At 38.4% G+C, this 20214-nt stretch overlaps 1 protein-coding gene across 1 annotated transcript in view; it reads right to left on the bottom strand.

Annotated features, from left to right (window-relative positions):
- The window catches only part of CACNA2D4 (calcium voltage-gated channel auxiliary subunit alpha2delta 4), a 182620-nt gene that overhangs the window by 29219 nt on the left and 133187 nt on the right, over positions 1-20214 (bottom strand). The window contains exons 29-32 of the mRNA XM_074195336.1: positions 17947-17991; positions 17609-17671; positions 3517-3587; positions 1491-1566 (exon numbers count right to left, since the gene is read on the bottom strand). Coding sequence (XP_074051437.1) covers positions 1491-1566; positions 3517-3587; positions 17609-17671; positions 17947-17991 — 255 coding nt within the window. The remainder of the gene's footprint in view (positions 1-1490; positions 1567-3516; positions 3588-17608; positions 17672-17946; positions 17992-20214) is intronic.

Below are 20214 nucleotides of genomic sequence, written 5' to 3'. Positions count from 1 at the left end.
TGGAGGACAACCTGCCTTTTACCTTTTATTGCCTGGCACAAAGTAGCTGTTTAACAAATGTCTGTTGACTAGACGACTTTCATTTTGTCTTGTGGACAAATGTTAGTTGAATTCTTGGTAAATCTGCCCATATTTGTAAATATCTGTCACTGAAGAGACAGCTGACATGATATGAGAGCAAATTGTATACAAGTTAGAACAGTGGAATGACCAAGGTGAAATTTGATAGAAATAAATATCATGTTATACCTTTCTAGAAAACTAGACAGTTTTCTTGTGAAAGTAACCTGGAAGATTTAGAGCCCCACAGGCAGAGAATGAATGAAAGAACAGTGTGGCCTGGAACCAAAAACCCCAACGGGAGAGGAAATGTGGTGTCCAGGACAAGGGAGGCACTAATATTACATGAAGCATTTCTTGCTGGTCACATTACATCTGGAGTATTATGTTTAGTTCTGAACACAGCCATTTGGAAGGGACATTAGGAAATTCATATGGAAGAAAATGGCCAGGAAGGTGAGAGTCAGACTGAAGTTCATGGCCTATGAGAGTCACCTGAAAGATCATTAGCTTAAAAAGAAAATCTGGGCTGAGGTTTGGGAAGTACAAGAAGGGCAGAGAGATTTGGGGGAAAACTTCAAATAGTTGAAAAGCAGTCATGTGTAATTTTCAATATCTGTTAGTCCCTGTGGGTGCAAATTTCAGAGAGATGACTTTAAGATTAATATAAGGAAAAAATTGATAACATTGAGAACTGGCCAAAAGTGGAATGTACTGCCTTGGGTAGATGGCATGTCCTTCCTCAGTGCAGATCTTCGAGCCATAGCTAAATGGCCATTTTTCAGGGAAACTGCAAAGGGGATTCATGTTCAGGTGCAAATTGGACTTGATGGTTTCTGAGATCTCTTCTAATTTACTTTTTAATGTTCCATTTAGCAGTTGTTGAGAGACTCTGTTGGCTTGGTTCTTCGACCATGTATTGGAGGCGTTAGTGAAATAAAACTGGAGCCAGTCTAATTCGTCTATAAGTATGTTATAATGCAAAGAGCACTTTTCCTAGAGTAACATCGTGCTAACTACTTCGTCTGTCTGAACTTTGGTTTTTTCATTTGTAAAATGAGGCATTTTCAAACTCATGGCCTGGGCAAAACTTCTCAATTCAGCCCCCCAAAATATTAAAATATAATTAGGAAAGGTTTAAAAAAATAAATAAAAATACAACACAGCATAGATATTATGAATTTGTGGTTTTCTAAGTCAATAGGCAGCTTGCAGATAACTGATTCTGTTTTTTGGTTTGTTTTAGACTGTTTCTGTTTGACTTTGACACTACTGGTCTATATTATCTCTAAGGTTCCTTTAATACTTTTTTTCTATAAAAACTTGTATATTCTATGGATCCAGACCCTCCTGGATAAAATTTTCCCAAAACCATTACCTTCATTTGGAGATAGTGCCTGCAAAGGGCTATGGGATGATGTGATACTCACACTGAGAAGGTGCCTTCCCCCACTGTGGTGATGGTGAGACATTTTACACATGGCCTGGTAGTCATACATGGTCACTCTGTAAAACAAGAATATTTGAAGAAAGAAATAAATAACCCTGCTCAGTAAACTCCTGTGGCTCCCTGTTACCTCCAGGAAAGCCCTTTGTAACCAGGCTTTCCAATTCCACTGGCCTACTGTTGTTCCTTGAATATGACATTTAAATCTTCTCATTTTATACCTTTTTATTGGTTCCCCCCCTCACCTGGAATGTTCTCCCTCCTCCCTGTAACCTTTTGGCTTCCTTGCCTCCTTTAAAATTGCTTCAAATGCTAGCTTCTGCAACAGACTTTTCCAGATTCTTCACATTGCTATTGCCTTCCCTCTGAGATTACTTTCTGTATATAAATTGAGTATATCTTGTATGTATAATAGCGCTTTGGCATATGCACAGAACTGATCAGCTTGCTCAGAGTGATGTTAGGGAATTGCTTCCTAGAGAAATATGATGATGTGTAAGGGAAATGCTTGCCTTGGGGGAAGGGTCTCAGGGCCTTCTTCCCCACTTCACCTGGCTTCCTAGCAAAATGGGACCTCCTTGACTTTCTCCTGCATTCTTTTTTATTCTAGGTTCAGAGAGTGGAATTTTGAACTTGATCAGGAGGGCCAGCCATAGAAAGGCAGATCTCAGAACCCATATTGGGGCCAGCCCAGCATCAATGCCTCATAGAGTGATCTTCAGGAAAGACTTTAGATCTTAGACCATGTCCATCCATGAAGGTTGAAATAATGATTCATCCAGCTACAATGCCATCCATGGCTTTGAACTTAATGGGACCAGTAGTATGTAGGAACTAAGCTAAGTTTTGTGTTTACCCCAAAGACTGAGATGGTATAGAGGGGAACACATCATCAAATTAATGGGGGAAATATTTGTACATTTGTTCTTGTTCTATATATGAGGTAAATGCACCACTTGAAAGCTATCCAATGTTAGGTTTGGGAGTGATGGTTCCTGGCCCTCTAATGAAGGATAGGAACACAATTGTTGCATGCTTGAGCTGATGATAGTAGAGAGATACTCCTTATACTCCTGGGACCTTGGAATCCTGGCAGAGGAGAGGTTATGCTACAGGCATGACTCTGAGAAGGGCCCCGAGAGAAGACGATATACGGCCTATAGTTACTTATATGTATCTGCATCATGTGAGCTTGAATCTAATAGGGATCACGGTTTTTTCTTTTTTTTTTTTTTATATATCTCCAGCTTTTAACACAGCCACTGGCACATAGTAAATACTTGTTGACTGACTGATACCTGACCTACTTTTTTTTTTTAATACTAATTCTGGTTGAATTTACCCTGCTACTTTGAGAGGAAAGCACCTCACCTCCTGAACTCTACCCTAGAGGAACTTGTCAGTCAGTTCCTTTTAATGCAATTCACCCTTCTCTAGTAGAATGGAGGCTTCTTAAGGAAATGACTTATTTTTGTCTGTCTTCCCAGCCCCTAGGAGTGTCCCATAGTAGTTTGAATGTTTGCTAAATTGAATTGACCAGAGGCAGCACATCCGTTTAAGACAAACAAGAAGAAAACACATGTTTAAAGTGGCATTTCTGTAAACCCCAGACAGGAGAAGTTAAGTTAAAGAAAATTATTTGAATATGAATAATTTTGGAAAAAATGAATAAGTAAATAAAGATCTTGGCAGACATCCAGAGTAAATTAGGTTAAAGTGCTTCTGTACACTTTAAAGTGCTTATATAAATGTGAGTTTAGTAAAAACTTGAAAGATCTGGAGAATTCTATACCAGCTCAATGATTGCCTCCTCACCCTACAACTCTTTTCCTCCCTCCCCAACTCCTTCACTTTTCTCTGATATCTGAAAAAGAATTTTTGTGACTTTCAACATTTACTCCCCATTCCATGTTTTTTGAGAACCATCTGAGTTCTTAACCCATATTTGTAACCCAGGATGAAGGAATGAGAGATAAGTCCCTCAGGGTTAAGGGGAATTCCCTACTTACTGGATGAATACCCCCATGTTGAGTAGGTAGGTCATAACTGAGCCATCTATTTCTCCCAGGAATCTTCCAGTCTACAAAAAAAAGGAGAGAGAAAGTGCCAGTTAAGTGGGAGGGGAGAATGTTTTTGGAAGCATAAATAAAAGTTTATTGATTTTCTCAGCAGAATTATTCTCTAGGGGCCTCAGGTTCTTTCCTAAAATTAATTTCTGAATAGGAGAGCCCCATTTCCCCATAGGGATGGACTAGGTTCTGAAGGGAGATGTCTTAAATGAGGAAATCAAACAACAACGAAGCATGAGGCATATTTATTAATTTTCCTTCACAAACTCTCTGAATCTCTGCTTTAAAAGGACAATAATGATACTGGTACTATCTACTACAAATGCTCATGAGCAAAGCCTCTAATAGATCAGAAACATGAATATAAATGTGAATTATTATCATAAAAAAAAACCTTGGAGTATGGAAACAATCTAAGTTCAGAGAGACTCATCACTAGAAAGTTGGTTACTAGATGACAATCAGGTATTTGTGGGCTTATTTGGGCTATGGAAACTAACTCTATTAATTCACTTGATTGCTGTAACTCAAGCTAGTGGTGGTTTACTGGAGAGATAAAATCCAGGCTCTTTTGAAATTATTTATTTATAATAGGTATTATTTTTATTGTGACTGTTACTACCATCACTACTTGGGCAACTAGGTGATGCACTGGCTTTGGAGTCAAGAGGATGGGAATTCAAATTCAGCCTCAGACACTTGGCACTTATTAGCTGTATGACTTTGGGCAAATCACTTAACCCTGATTGCCTCACATCCAGGGCTATCTCTTGCCATCCTGATTCCTATCTGGCCACTGAACCCAGATGGCTCTGGAGGAGAAAGTGAAGCTAGAAACTCAGCATAGGCCCCTGTCATTCAAATCCAATTCATGTGCTTGTCATGGCATCACCTCCCTGATGTCATGGTCTTTTTTGAAAACAAAGTGCAAACATCATCATCGTCACTAATACACAGGAATTCTTTGCACAGATGACTTAAATAGATTGAGTCCTGAAAACCAGAGCCACCATCCATCCTCCAACCCTGCACTTGATAGAACCTGCTGAAAATTTTGTTCTGTTGGCACAACCCATGGTTACCATCTTACCATCAGAACAGAACTTTAGTAGAGGCCTGGAATTACATAACTAGTAAATACTGGAGCCAAAATGAAGATCCAAGTTATTTGATCTAGACTGGTGTTCTTTCCACTAGATCACGTTTCCTTTTCTATAATATATTTTATAGTTAAAGACTGTAGTATCCCAAAACCTGCAAACAAGGTCAGGAAATGTCCCTCTCTGAAGTGAAACTAACATGAATCAAAGAATGAAGTAGTTGTGATTTCAAGATTGATTATTAATTTGATATTAAGATGCTAGGAAGTATCCATCTCAAAATGTAACTAAAATAAGATGATAGTTATCATATGAATATTTTATATTTCATAGTACATTATCTCATTTGAGTGTTATAACTCCAAAGAAATTGGTAATCTATTTTACAAATGAGGGAAAAAGGCTAGGAAAGATGACGTGGTTTGTCCAAAATCAAACAGTGGCAAATGGTATTTTTTAACTCCAAATTAAATTCTACTGCATTTTCCTATTAAAATACTTATGAAATTTATGTAAAATATTTTATATATTTATATTTTATTTGCAACAGCTCTCTGTGGTAGCAAAGAATTGGAAATTGAGGGGATGCCCATCAATTGGGAAATAAGTTGTGGTATAAGATTGTGAGGAAATATCATTATGCTTTAAGTAATGACAAGCAGATTTATTTTAGGAAAAAAATGGAAAGACTTGTATGAAGTAATGCAGAATGAAATAAACAGAATCAAGAGGACATTGTATATAGTAAGAATAACATTTTTTGAAGAGCAACTGTGAATGACAAAGTCATTCCAATCAACTACGAAGGAAAATATTATGCACCTCCAAAGAAAGAACTGATATATGAAGGTATGTATTGTATAGTTCCATATATATATATATATATATATATATATATATATATATATATATATATATATATAATCTATATCTACATCTACATCTGTTTCTCTATCTCTATCTATCTATCTATCTATCTATCTATCTATCTATCTATCTATCTATCAAATGTTGGCCTCTCTAATGCAGTGTTGGGAGAGAGAGAGTACAACTCAGAACTCAAAATGTAAAAATAAGAAATAAAATTGTTTAAAAGTCTTCATTTATAGGATATTTTATGTTTAATTTTAACTTATGTCTTTTGTTTTTACAAACAACGTTGATTTCATTTCAAAATGTATTTTCCCAACCCATCTAGATCCCTAGTTATATCTCATAACAAGGGAAGAAGAAAAAGGAAAAAACCAGTTCAGTGAAACCAACAAACACAGAAACCAAGTTTGACAACATGTAATACTCCATACTCATAGGCACCTCTTCAAAGAAGGGACATACTTCTCTGCTTCAAGAACTACAACTTTGAAATTTGGGATACATGAAAGATAAAAGCAAATTGGTTTTATTATGTCAAGAAAGAAAAGGAAAACTGTTTCTTTAGCACTGTCCAATAAAGATACTCTGTCTTTGTGATGTATTTCAGTCACTAAGAAAGATAGATCCCATGACAGTCAAAGTACCTCTACTACAATCTGTATGAGATATCTTGCAAGACCATCTAACTCCTTTTGTTTTTTGACTTCATGGTTATCATTTAACCTTCTAACAGCTAATTCTATAAAAAAAGACTTGAGTAGCAGATATGTATATCCTGGTTACCAGAAAGCATTTATTTGTTGTTGTAAAGAATACATTCTCTTTGTAGTTTATTCATTTCTTAAGCTCTTGATTGGGGGGCATCACTTTCCCCAAAGTATAACCTCTAAAGTAGATAAAGTAGAATTTTTCAACCTGCAAAACTGATGCCCTTGGGTGTGAGAAGCCCAGACTGACTAGCAGGCCAAACCTCACATTAAACATGTATCAGTATAATACATCTGTTGACAATAGGGTTTTTTTTTTATTTTGTGATTTCACTGATATGTAGAACTTCCTACAAAAACATATTGGTAACTATTCTGCAATTTATAACGTTAGTCTATAAAAAAGATACTTGAGGCACTAAAATGATAAATCCTTCATCCAGAGTCATACAGTTATGAATGAAACAAAGAACTTGAATCCAGGACTTCCTGATTCTAAAGCCAATTCATTTGCCATGACCTTATGCTGAATCTGACAATAGTGCATCTATTATTTCACTAATGTGGGGACCTACTGCACTGGTGCATATAGCAACCCTTCTTTGTCTACAAAGAATAACAAAATCTCAATTTAATGGAATCGCAGGGACTGTCTAGTCTAATCTAGTCTAATACTTGAACAAGAATCACTTCTAAGTATAGCACAACAAGTAGTTTTCTTACTTTTTCTTGAGACAACCTATTTTATATTTGGACATGTAATATTAGGGAATTTTTCCTTATATTGACTAAAAAATCTACTTCTTTATAACTTTTACTCCCAGTTTCTAGTGATTCTGCCTTTCTAGATGAAGTCAAACAGTTCTCATCTGGGTGATTTTTATTCATGGATTCATGATCATCCATGGAGGATCTGCTTCAAGCACTGAATGTTTGCTTTCCTTTGATTCTTTTAATATTTTGGGCTGTCCATCTATCCTTACTATTACTAGATGACTAGCCTATTTCAAATTATGGATATGTCATTGATGAGTCACTTTTCTCATTTATGAAATTAGAGATCTAAGATCTTTTTCAACTCCAGAACCAATGATCTTATGTCATTTCTGCATATAGGTCATCATTAGCAGTAGTCTTTGTCCTGCTTAGAACCATCATGACACACCTTTTCATTATCCTTTATCAAGAAGGCACTAAAATAATATACAAAAAAGAGATGGCATGTTTTTCTTATCAAAAGGGATCCAAAAGACCATCTAACAGATTTCATGTTATTGGGAGCTTTCCAATAGGTCTATGCCAGAAAAACCCAGGGGAAGGGACCTAATCATACTGCCCACAATCCTCTACTCAGTTGGAGATGACCAACTAAGTAAATGAATTTTAAGTGAACTGGATAAAAAGGACCCTAGTGTATATTTACATATGGCATATATTTAGTCTAAAAGTAGCCAGAATTTGGGATGACTGTGGGACAAGAAAAGGGGGTTATATGAGGTTGTCTGACAGAAGCTCAACACAAACAACCAGAGGCTGGGAACAGATGGATTAGAAAAAAGAAGTCAAAACCGATTAGCATTTTTGCTGTCCCACTGCCTAATTCCCTTTAGGCCCTGGGGAAGGGCTAATTTGCATTCATATGCTAGGTTGCTTCTCTTTAATAAGTTGTGATGAAGCCCACATCTGTCTTATAGGGAAGAAGGGAATCTTGATGTGGGTTAGAGAAGCCAGTATCTCATTATTCCTTGATCCAGGGATAGATTTAGGTCAGATATCTTAACTTTACTTCACTCTCCATTTGCAAACTAAATTCCCTTATCCTGGTCAACTGCCTGAAAATAAGTATCCTTTGGTTACAAGGAAGGAATAGGGTGAGAGGGGATGTGAATGACAGCTTAGAGCAAACCCATCATTACTCTTGGAAAGATTACTCAAAGCACATGTTCTACTAGCAGATGGTTTTATTTATTTATTTTTTTTTTGTGAGGGACCAGTGATAGTTTAGTGTTATGGTTGTCATTATTTATGATAACAATACTCAAACCAGTGAAACCATGATTTCATCAAAGTGTGCACTCTGTGGTTGAGTGCAGCCCATTCAGACTTCTTATGTTATAAAAATTTTAGTAGTCATTTCTCTTCAACATACTGGAAGCTTTTCTCTAAGTCCCTTAACATTTTATGAGTACCAGTTGTGTGCTAATCAGTTAACCTTTACTTTCATCTCTTAATTGGCCTGCCTCCTTTTCCAATAATATATATCTTTGATGATTTCTTTTGCTAGTTCTTGCTCCAATGATCATTTTATATGTTACAGCCTGCTTGCATCCATGTGTCTATTGCTTTTGTTTTTTTTTTTTTTGGTTTTTGCAAGGCAATGGGCTTAAGTGACTTGCCCAAGGTCACACAGCTAGGTAATTATTAAGTGTCTGAGGCTGGATTTGAACTCAGGTCCTCCTGACTCCAGGACCAGTACTCTATACATTGTACCACCTAGCTGCCCCCTCCATTTTTTTTGTCATTCACAATTTTACTTCTTTTATAATAGTGATATAACATGATTTGTAGGAAAATACTGGAGTTAAAAAGACAGACCTTAAATACACCTACAAGGACTCCAAAGAGATTAGCCTAGCACTCCACATAGGAAAAATAAAGTAAATGCAGAATAATTATTGTCCAGATTAAGACAAATCCTTGAACAGACATCTGTTTTACTTTGGCACAGGTATCTTATTCCTAAATAAAGAGAATAGGTTGGATTATGTTTGGGATATTTTTCAGGACTCTCAATCATCCCAAGCTGCTCTTTTACATTAAATAATAATAGATTACATTTCCGTAACACTTTAAAGCATACAATATGCTTTTCCCAAAATAAACCTGTTATGTAGACAGTACATATTTTATTAACTCCATTTTATAGAAAAAAAAACTGAGCCCAGGCTAAAGCCACATACTAAACTATTCCTAACTCTAAGAACTTAGTTAGCAGATGTGGTTAATGTATTTAGCAAAGTTAAGAAAAAAATATAAGACGCAGTGGACAAGAAATGCAAAATGATATATGCATATTCAAATGCTACCAGTGTGTTCATTTGTTTTGATTTGACTACACATTTGTTATAAGCATCCACTTGGGGGAATGATGGTGGTAGTTTGTGGGTAGAGATAAACATAGAAAATAGAGCATCAATAAAGCTTGTTTTTTTTTAATGCACAGAGGAAAAATACAAAAGGGAGGAATATGGAACTGTTTGTATCAGGTGTATATATAGACTTCTTAAAAAACAAACAAGTTCACAATTTCTTATACAATTCTCTTTCTTTCCTTTTGCAAATGGAGATTTTATTGATAATTATTAATATGATAATAGAAAAAGAAAATAATTGTTAAAAGCGTAGGTGACTTTGGGGGAGGACCTTGGAAAGACATCAGGTCTTCATAAGACTATGAGGAGGAGGTGGACAGGGAGCATATGATGCAATATAGTGAGGGGTAGAAGAAGGTCTTTCTCAGGCACCTGGAGTGATATGAATGACAGCATGAAATGATGAGTAGGAGTGGAAGACAAAGAGAACTGGGGGAAAGGTGAAGTAAGGGGAAGGATGGGGGTAGAACAACAAAAACTGGAACAGTCACAAAGTTAGGAAGCCTGTGGAAAGTTCTGGTCTAAGAATGGAAAAGAGCCCTGGATTGGGAATCAGAGGATAGACTTCAAGGTTCAGTTTTTTTTCTTTTTTCTTTTTTCTTTAGGTTTTTTTTTTTTTTGCAAGGCAATGGGGTTAAGTGGCTTGCCCAAGGCCACACAGCTAGGTAATTATTAAGTGTCTGAGGCCGGATTTGAACTCAGGTACTCCTGACTCCAGGGTCAGTGCTCTATCCACTGTGCCACCTAACCTCCCCTAGGTCCAGTTTTCTATAGAATATTAATTAACTGCAGTCATCACAACCTCCCTAAGTATCAGTTTCTTCATCTTTAAAATGGAGTTAGCCATATTGTTTTCTCCTTTTAGAGTTATTACTTGAATGGATTGGAGAAAAACCTCATTTTTGTCTTTTCCCCCAGTTCCCTCCTCTATAAAACAGGTAAGACTTACTTTGCAAGATTGGTTTGAGGAAAAAATAATATACATAGAGTTACTTCAAATTTTTTGTAGTTATTTAATTTTTCTCAACAACCACATAAGATAGAAAGAAGGTAGAATTCCTCCCATGGTACAGATTGCAATTCATGTCCACGTTCTCACCTGCATTCCTCCAGAGAGGATTTCTCTAGCATGACGAGACTATCCTCTAGAGATTTAGCATTTCATGAATCATATTCATTCTTACTACTACTGTACCAGCCCATCTCCTTTTCTGCTCATTCATTTCTTGGATGAAACTTTTACATCACTTCTTACTCTAAAGGAAGAGAGCTGGCTGGAAGCAATTAGGAAGATTCATGGCACTTTCAGCCCTCCCCAGGCTGAGCACCAACCAATGGTCTTCAGGAATGTTGGTTGTAAATTTGGTGGAAAAGTTATGGAGGAAAATAGATGAAAGAACCAGGATGAAGTCCTGCAAGTTGAGCTGGAACTAGAGTTTTTGTTAATTAGCCTTTGGTAGGTTCTGCCCACCTACAACCTGGCTCCTTCGTGGCTGTCAGCATCAGCATTTACTTTGAAAAGCAGGAAGGCAGAAAAAATAGCCAAAGAGGCCTGACTCCACTCTGGCCACTAGTGGGAGAGCTGAGGCTCAGAGTAGCACAGGTCACTTATGTGTCAGTCTTCTCTGTTATCCTATATTGGCTATGTATGCTAAGCCACCTTGTTATGTTGGTGATATTATACCTGCCATCCCAGCACTGTTTGAACCTGTGTACCTCTTGGGACAATAGGTGGCAGTGCTGAGATGGCAGAACCTAAAGACAGAATGACAAATCCAGGTCAGGTCAGTCAGGAAGGCACCACAGTTTTTGGTTTGGGCTCAGTGGTCTGTTGGTAACTAGGCAGACTCATAAGCCCACAAGAACATGTGAATTAAAGGTCAAGGCAATCCAAATGGCAAACCAAAGGCAAGACACCTTGCATGTATTGGACATTGGGGAACATCATGGGACATAAATAAGAAAGGAAGATGAAAACAGGAGAAGTCAAGTAACAAAAAAACAAAGCAAGAGAGTTGAAGGCAAGCACTTTACTGGAGTTTAAAAGGAGTTTAAGGATGGGGAAGGAGACAGGATTCAAGGTTGATACTACACTAGGTTCTTCTCATCCCTGTCTGGTGGAGTGGTAGCTTCTGTCAAGTACAGTAGCTACAAGGTGGCAGAACAGGAAGGAGATCCAATTTCCTGGGGAAGGAGCGGAGAGGATTAATTTGGAGAAGACTTCAGGGATATTGATAACTCTCTTCAAGTATTTGAAAAGTTGTCACTTGGAAGAAAGATTAGCATTATTTTGTTTTAATTCAAGAAAGTAGAACTTAGAGCAATGTTGAAGTGGCTAAGAAGCAAATTTAGGGAATATTTCCTGATCACTAGTACCTCCAGAGGGTGCTATGTCCTTCCTCCATTGTCAGAGGATTGATATGTTGGATATATCATAGTGGGGACTCCTTTCAGGTCTGGGTTGAATTAAATTGTTAAGGTGGAATCCAAGTCACAGGATTTCCTGAGACCCCAGGAAATAGTGATCACAACTTCTGTTGTTCATTTATTTCAGTCATATCTAATTCTTCATGACTCCTTTTGGGGTCTTCTTAGCAGAGTTACTTGGAGCTTCTCTAGTTCCTTTTGTAATCAAAGTAAACAGGATTAAATGACTTGCCTAGAGTAAGTGTCAGAGGCCAAATTTGAACTCTGGTCCTCCTGACTCCTGACCCAGCACTCTTTCCACTCTCCCCATGGAGATGTATGTATGCATGTGTGTCTGTATCCAGACTGATTTTTCTCATCATGTTACTTCTCTGCTCAGCTCTCTCCAATAGTTTCTTGTTGTCTAAGAAACACAGTTTAAATTCTGTAGCATGGCATTCAAGGTCATGTACAATTTGATATCACCTTTTACTTTCTCACATTTTGTCACTGTTCCTCCCCATGTAAACTATCCTCTGATAAAGTTAGAAGGCTCCCTCTTGTACAGGCCTATGCTCACACTCTTTGTCCTTATGCTTCTTCCTCCATGAAGTAATTGTCTGTCTCCCTTTGTACCTTCCACAATATTTTGTTTGCCCTTCATGTATGGCTATTATTGGTGCATATTATCTTGCAATATAAAAGATGTCTTACCTAACCATTTTATCTTCCCTCTGTGCCTCTTTGATATAGATGCTTAATAGATGTTTGTTGAATTGAACTGAACCTGAGCAATTAGGTAGTTGGACTTGGTGATGTTGAAATGTCTCTAAAAGACTATAGGAAAAGAAAAGAGTAGTTGGTTTAGAGTTGGAGCACATAGATTCCAGGCTTGGCTTCTACATTTCTTTTTATCTCTAAATTCATGATTCTGAATCAACCAGTATGTTCAAAGGAAGGAAAAAAAGTATTTCTAGAATGCCTATTTGTGCCAAACACTTGATCCTCACAGTATCCCAGGAGGCAGTATGTTATCACCCCCATTTTATAGTTGGGAAAACTGAGGCAAGCAGGGTTAAGTGACATGCCTAGGGTTGTCACACAATTAGTAAGTGTTTGAGGAAAGATTTGAACCTGCCTTTCATTTAACTCCTCTCGAGATCTTGTAATGGTAAAAATAATATAAATGTCAGCTATTATTCTTTGCTTCTGGTTCTCTCCATCAGCTATCTTCCAATCCATGGGCAGTATCTCTCTCCTAGCATTTCACAAAGGTTAATCACTTTTTTGCATTTGGTGATGTAGATAGCTGTCTCTTTCAAGTAGATCATAGCTGTTACTTACAGGGTTAGTCACAGATATTTTATCAGATGTTATAATTGCATTCTTTCTCATCACCACCTATGCATCCCTCTCTCTTTCCTCACTGCAACCCTTTGGGGGTAGATGTTGCTGGCAGTATTATCCCCATCTCATATAAGAGGACACAGGTTCAGAAAAGCAAGGTGATTTGGCTAAGGACAAGAAAGAAGTAACTGAACCACAAGAGGTTAGCTATCTAAAAATAGCTTTCATGATCATTTTGGAGGAGGATGAAGACAGAGCAGACTCAATTTGGAGGAGGATGAGGAGGGAGCAGATTTAATTGTTAAGAGACAGAGTAGACCAGGTGACAAAAGGGAACATGTAAGGATGCCATATCTACTTGCATAAAAACCACATTTTTTGAACTGGTTTTCTAGCAGTTAAATAAGGGAAATGGCTGTAATTGTGATAAACTTTTTTTTTTTTTTTGCAAGGCAATGGGACACAACTAGGTAATTATTGAGTGTCTGAGGTCGGATTTGAACTCAGGTACTTCTGACTCCAGGGCTTGTACTCTAGCCACCTAGCTGCCCCGCCCCCCCCATGATAAACTTTTTTTTTTTAGGTATTTTGTAAGGCAAACTGGGTTAAGTGGCTTGCCCAAGGCCACACAGCTAGGTAATTATTAAGTGTCTGAGACCACATTTGAACCCAGGTACTCCTGACTCCAGGGCCCGTGCTTTATCCATCACGCCACCTAGCTGTCCCCTGTGATAAACTTTCAATGGTCAATGAGATGTGTTTTAGGAATCAGGGAACATCTGGCATCAGGCAGGGCAAGGAGACAGCCAGAAAGGAAGAGAACAGAGAATGTGATGGGAGATGGAGATATTGAAGATAAAAATGACAAGAGGTAAAAGATAAGTGAATGTGGAAAAGAAACATTTCCTTGCTTAATAAACACACTCAGTCTGTTCTTGGTTGTTGTTGCTGTGTTTTCCACCAACTCTCAAATAAGACCAGGACAATGATGTAAGAGTGATTACTATACCAATAAATATAGGGTGCCTAGGAAAAAATCTTAGAATCATGAAGTAGATCCAGAAGGCACTTAAATGATCATTTACTTCAATCCCCACTCAAAACCATGGCCCCCATCCTTGACAACTATTATCCATCTGCTTAAAACTCTTCCAGTGACACAGAACTCACTACCCTTAAGAAATGTCATTTCACTTTTGGATAGCTCTCATTGATAAGAGGGTCTTTCCTTACCATGAGCCAAAATCTGAAATCTGTCTCTCATCATATGCAAAGGGCTTTACTAGGGTAGAGTCCCCGATACTACAGTGAATTTTGATTCTGACAAATCAAACTGGCTTTACTTCTCTCTTTCCCAGACTGAATTCAAACCACAGCTATCCAACAAGGTTCCTCTACACAAGGAGCTTAATGTCCTTTGAGACCTAGTATAATAATGATGATAATAGCTACATAATACATTGTGCTTTATGGTGTGCAGAGTGTTTAAATACATCATTTCATTTGATCCTCACAGTCATCTTGTGAAATAGATGCCTACTACAGGCATTTATTAATCCCATTTCACACATGAAAAAACTGAGGTTCTGAAAGGTTAAGTATGTTGTTCAAATTCACCCAGCCAGGCATCACTTGAGGTAGGCTTCTTCTATATCACACTCCTGTAAGAAGCCTAAATCATAGAAGCTTAGGATTTTAAGCTAGAAATGACTTTTGATTCTCTAATCTAAACCTCTTGTTTTATAGATGAGGAAACTGGGGCTCAGAGGAGCAAAGTGGCTCATCCAAGGTCTCACAACTTGTATGTAGCAGTGTCTGAATTTGAACTCAGGATCTCTGATTTTGAGACCTGTAATTTGTCTATTTCTGTATAATCCCATAATAGTCTAAATTTAGCCAATTTTAATAATAATAATAATAATAACGATAATAATCTGGTTTGATCCTTAAAATAGCCTAGTGAGGCAAACAGAAGATTATTATCCCCCTCATTTGACTGATGAGGAAATGATGCTTTAGCTTGGGATAATGGATTCAGAGCAAGAAGGGACCTTGAGGACCATTTGGTCCATCTCTTCATTTTGCCAATGGGGGACCAAGGTCAAGAGATATTAAAGTGACTTGCCCAGGTTCAAACAAAGCTAGTCTCTGAGGAGGGATCTGAACCCAGGTCTTTTTGACTTAAAGTAAGCCACACTTTCCTATGGGATAGTGAGTGAGGAAGCTGAAGGACCTCAGATGGGATCAAAAGAGTATTAATTGAGACAGTGGGGTAGTGCAGTAGATAGAATAGCCACCCTGGAGTCAGGAGGACCTGAGTTCAAATGTAGCCTCAGATAACTATGTGACCCTGAGCAAGCCACTTAACCCTCATTGCCCCACCAAAAAAAAAAAGAGACAGATATTAAATATTATTAATTACTAAAATCACTAGATAAGAGTATTGTTGTATAGGGTATGCCAGGTTTAGACTTCATTAAAATTGAAGATCTTAAGGGAGCAGAAACATAAAAGGCTAAGGAATGTTTCAGATGCAAAGAAAAGTTTTCACACAAGAAAGTTGGAGGTTTGACCAGCTCAATTGCATATGAAGAGAGCAGCAAGACAATGAGCTTGTCCCAGGGTACAGACTACTTCAATGGTACCTTTCTGCCAGAGCTATTAACAAGCATCAAGATGAATTGATGACTTTACATTCCCCATACCCTCTAAAGGGGCAGGAAGTAGGCAGAAGAGGCACCTAGGGAAGACAATGAAGAGAGAAGGCAAAGAATTTGGATGGCCTACAGAAGCAGTGATCAGCAGCAAAGTCTATCAGCAGTGCCACAACTGGCACCTGGCTAGTGAGTAAAAATAATAAATGAGCTTTCCCTTTACTATTCAGATAGCAGAAAGGATCATATATCACATTGGTGATTTTCTTTTGTTCAGATGTGTATCAGTGGATATCAGGCACAGTGTGAGCAGCATAGTGTTTTGGAAAGAATACAATATCTTTAAACCATTGACTAAAAGTGTCAAACAACATTCAGAACCAGAGCCAGGATATCTATCTTTAAACTTGGCTCTGCCACTTCTCAATGGTGTGATTTTGTATACCTCACTTAAACTTCCTTGAACTTTAATTTCTACATCTATGAAAATGTCTTTGTCTCTGTCTCTGTCTGTCTGTCTGACTTTCTATCTTTGTCTCCTCTCTATATTTGCCTCTGTCTCTCTCTTCTCTCTCTCTCTCTCTCTCTCTCTCCTCTCTGCCTCCTTTGAACCTGTCCTGGTTCACCTCTCCAAAGGCAATCTAATAGCCCTCCATTTCAAATTCAAGGGAAGACTCACTTGTAGACTCTCAATTGGGTTTACCTTACTGTAGCTCAGAATTCCAGATGATTCAAAGTATCCACCAGACTCAGTATCCTTCAGTAGCATTTTCTACTATCAAGCATGACCTAAAATGGATCTCCTAGAGATCCATGAGAGTTTGTTCCAAATATCTATACAGAAAAAGTCAAGTAGATGAAGAGATAAAGGCTACAGACCTGTGTCATTGGAGGGAGTACCATATTAATGAAATCCCAAATGTATTGAGTTAGTCAAATATAAAAAGGAGATAACAATACTTGTCTAGTCTATCTCCCAGGATTATTGTGGGAAAAAGGCTTTGTAAATTCTAGAGTGCAGTTTGAACAAGAGTGATTATTATTTTCTTTACTCTCACCATTGTTGGCTGGTAGATGGGGCTAGAGAAATATCTTTTGTTTGTTTGTTTGTTTGCAAAGGCTTGGGGGGGATGGCTTACTAAGTGGATGTTGGGAAGGAGGAGTATAAGAATTTCTGAAAGGGAAGAATTGTCTAAACTAGGTTCAGGAATAATAAGAAATCAGCTGGACAATCAGCTGGGTTGGCTTCCCTGGGATGTTCTTTATTTTTATGACTATACTGGGTCATGATTTGTTAAAGAGACCCAAGCTTTATAGGCCTTTTTTGGCTTGGTCAGACCAAGTTGATACATGGTCAAGACTTTGAAACACTTAAGTGGGTACTTCTCTGTAGCTCTTTCCATGGTAGGCCACCAATTGAATGCGCCCAGCAAAACTCCTTACCCCAAACCTCAGCCCAATTTGGTTTGTGTCTAGAAGATATTACAATGGTCTGATTTTATCAAATTCAGTGGTTTTAGAGATTGCAGAGACTTTTCAGTGTGGTTGATTAGGTACAGGGGGGTCTATTTTTTTCTTGTGGGGGAATAAATAGTTCCTAGTTTACATCAAGTCCCTACTTCATCCCTGTAGCCCCAAGAAGGGACTACATTTTTAATAGTTCCTTGGGTCTAGAGTAAACCAAAAGGTAATTTTAGTGCTTACTTTGAAGTTGATATATAAATCTCCTCTTCCCCTAACCCACTCCCCTCTTCCCTCCTCCTTCTAGTTTTCTGCTTCTTCCTCTTGCTTACCTCTTGGGATCTCTTGGAGATAAGAATGAATCCATTATTGTCTATGACAAAGCAGTCCAGGTCCTAGGGAAGGGGAAGAGATACCCAGTGGTTAAATTTGGTTAGGAGAATCCTGATTTCCCAATTCCTTTTTTCTAGGCTTGAATTTGGAGTTCTAGAAATGAGCTACATCCCTTTCATTTCATTCCCCCAATCAGTTCTATAGCATTGGGTGGAAACAGGGGTATTCATAGAGAGAACATGTTCTCTTGTGAATACTTGGGTCTATGTAACTCATAGCAATTCTGTGATGAGTTTTCCTCCTACCCTTTTATGGAAAATTCATGGGAAGAACTCACACTGTCTTGACAGCTCAGTGAGCAGATCCCATCCACTTGGCTGCACTAGGAGGAAAAAAAAATGAAAAATGTATGTTTGTGTTGCTTCAAGTCCTTCACGACATATTGGGGAGAAGTGGTAAAATGAGGGAAAGGATCTTTCCCATTAAAGTCAGTCCAACTCTAGAGGTCAGCCTTTTCTTACATCTTAAACTTTCTGGCCCATCTGAAAGATGAACAATGGTATCTACCAGCATCAAGGTGACAATCCTTGACATGAAACTTGTAGGATTAAGATACTTTCCTCCTGATATTCAAGACTGATGGGGTGAATATATCTTAGTTGAATTAGACTGTTTCATCTTTCTTCCCCACACACATTCTTCCCACTCTCCACCATTTCCCTGAAGTACCAGAGTCTCTCAAACCTTTTCAAAGTGAGGGCTAGAAGCAAACACCTAGAGAATCTTTGGAGCAAATAGAATAGGAGAGGACAGGGGGGGAAAACTGATGGGAAAAAAACACAAGGGTTAGGAGGAAACTGGAGAGAGAAGGAGGAGGAAGAATTGTTTTGTTGGAGAAAGAAACTTATGAAGGTTGAGGGGAAATAAAAATAGGAAATCAGGCAGAAAAGAGTGTCAGAATTCCAAGTCTTTAGTACCGTCTACTCACATCCAAGTTACTTGACTGGATTCAAGGAAGGCATCAAGACAGATGTCAAGACCACAGAGAGGCAGAGAAAGAACATTCATTAGTCACCCTCCAGGGAACTTCTGTCTGAAAAGCATTGGTAGAGACTAAAGGTCACTCTAGCACTAAACTATGACAAGAGAAGAGCTGAGCTAGGAGAGGGAATAACATAGAATCAAATCCCCAAGTAGACTGTACATACTATGCTCTTCTCATTTTAGTACTTTTGGAGATGATCATGATGGTGGGGTTCCAAATGAAGGGAAGACCCCTTCCCTTACCACTTTTGACACTGACTCAGTGGACACCCACATTTCTCTTTACTCTGACTCCCTGGACTCCCTGATCAGTTAACCTTGGGGTAGGCATGAGATCAGTAGCCAGAGTCACAAGTCTTTCTGTCTCTCCAGGGTAGCTCAGAGTGTGTCCTAGACTAGGCTATCTATGTATAGCCTGTGTTGTCATCAGACTTAGAGCTTATTCCTATTAGGTATCTATATTTCCTTCTAACATGTCACATGAGTATCTGTACTTTTTGCTCTTGTTCAATTGTGTTCAACTCCTCATGACCCCATTTGGGATTTTCTTCACAGAAAATTGCCATTTCCCTCTCCAGTGCATTTTACAGATGAGAAAATTGATGAAACTGAGGCAAATGGATTAAATGACTTGCCCAGAGTCACACAGCTAGTCAATGTTTGAGGCCAGATTTGAACTCCAGGGATAAGTCTACCTGACTCCAGGCCTAGACTTCTATCCACTTCACCACCCAGCTGTGTCATCTGTACTTAGGAATGTCTTTCATTATTACTCAGAGCTTCTTGACTCAATGAAATAGCAGCAAAGTTCTCTGAGACTTTTTTTTTGGTAGATTTTTTTTTCAAGGCAATGGGGTTAAGTGGCTTGCCCAAGGCCACATGGCTAGGTAATTATTAAGTGTCTGAGACCAGATTTGAAACCAGGTACTCCTGACTCCAAGGCCAGTGCTCTATCCACTGTGCCACCTAGCTGCCCCTCTCTGAGACTTTTAATAGAGACATAGAAATGAAGAATCTCATAGTAGAAAGTGATCTTATAAGCCATCTAGTTCAATTCATATTTGAGTAGAAACCTCCTCTCCAACATCTAAACAAATGGGCATACCAGTCCTTGGCCTTTGCCTCCTCCTTCTTTAGAAAATAGAGATTATCCTTCAAGAGCTCCCTCTTCTTGGGTTTTTTTTTTAGGTTTTTGCAAGGCAAATGAGGTTAAGTGGGTTGCCCAAGGCCACATGGCTAGGTAATTATTAAGTGTCTGAGACCAGATTTGAACCCAGGTACTCCTGACTCCAGGGCTGGTACTTTATCTACTGCATCACCTAGCTGTCCCTCATGAGCTCCCTCTTCTCCACAATTCTATTCTTAAAATCCTTTTAGCATCACCCACCATTTTCTCCTCATTTGCTCTAGTTTCTGAGAAAGTTGTGTCTCGATGCTGGAAAAATTAAATTTTTGATTTATAACATTGATCCTATTTTCCTCCCCCACATCTCTGGGAGCATACTTCTTTAATTACTCCCCCATTGCCCCCTCCTCACCCTCTTTTTATATACTGACTCCT

The sequence above is a fragment of the Macrotis lagotis genome, chromosome 7 (assembly GCF_037893015.1).
Source record: "Macrotis lagotis isolate mMagLag1 chromosome 7, bilby.v1.9.chrom.fasta, whole genome shotgun sequence".
In the NCBI taxonomy this organism is placed as follows: domain Eukaryota; kingdom Metazoa; phylum Chordata; class Mammalia; order Peramelemorphia; family Peramelidae; genus Macrotis; species Macrotis lagotis.
Note: the sequence above shows the minus strand (reverse complement) of the source record. Positions and strands in the feature narration are given on the sequence as shown.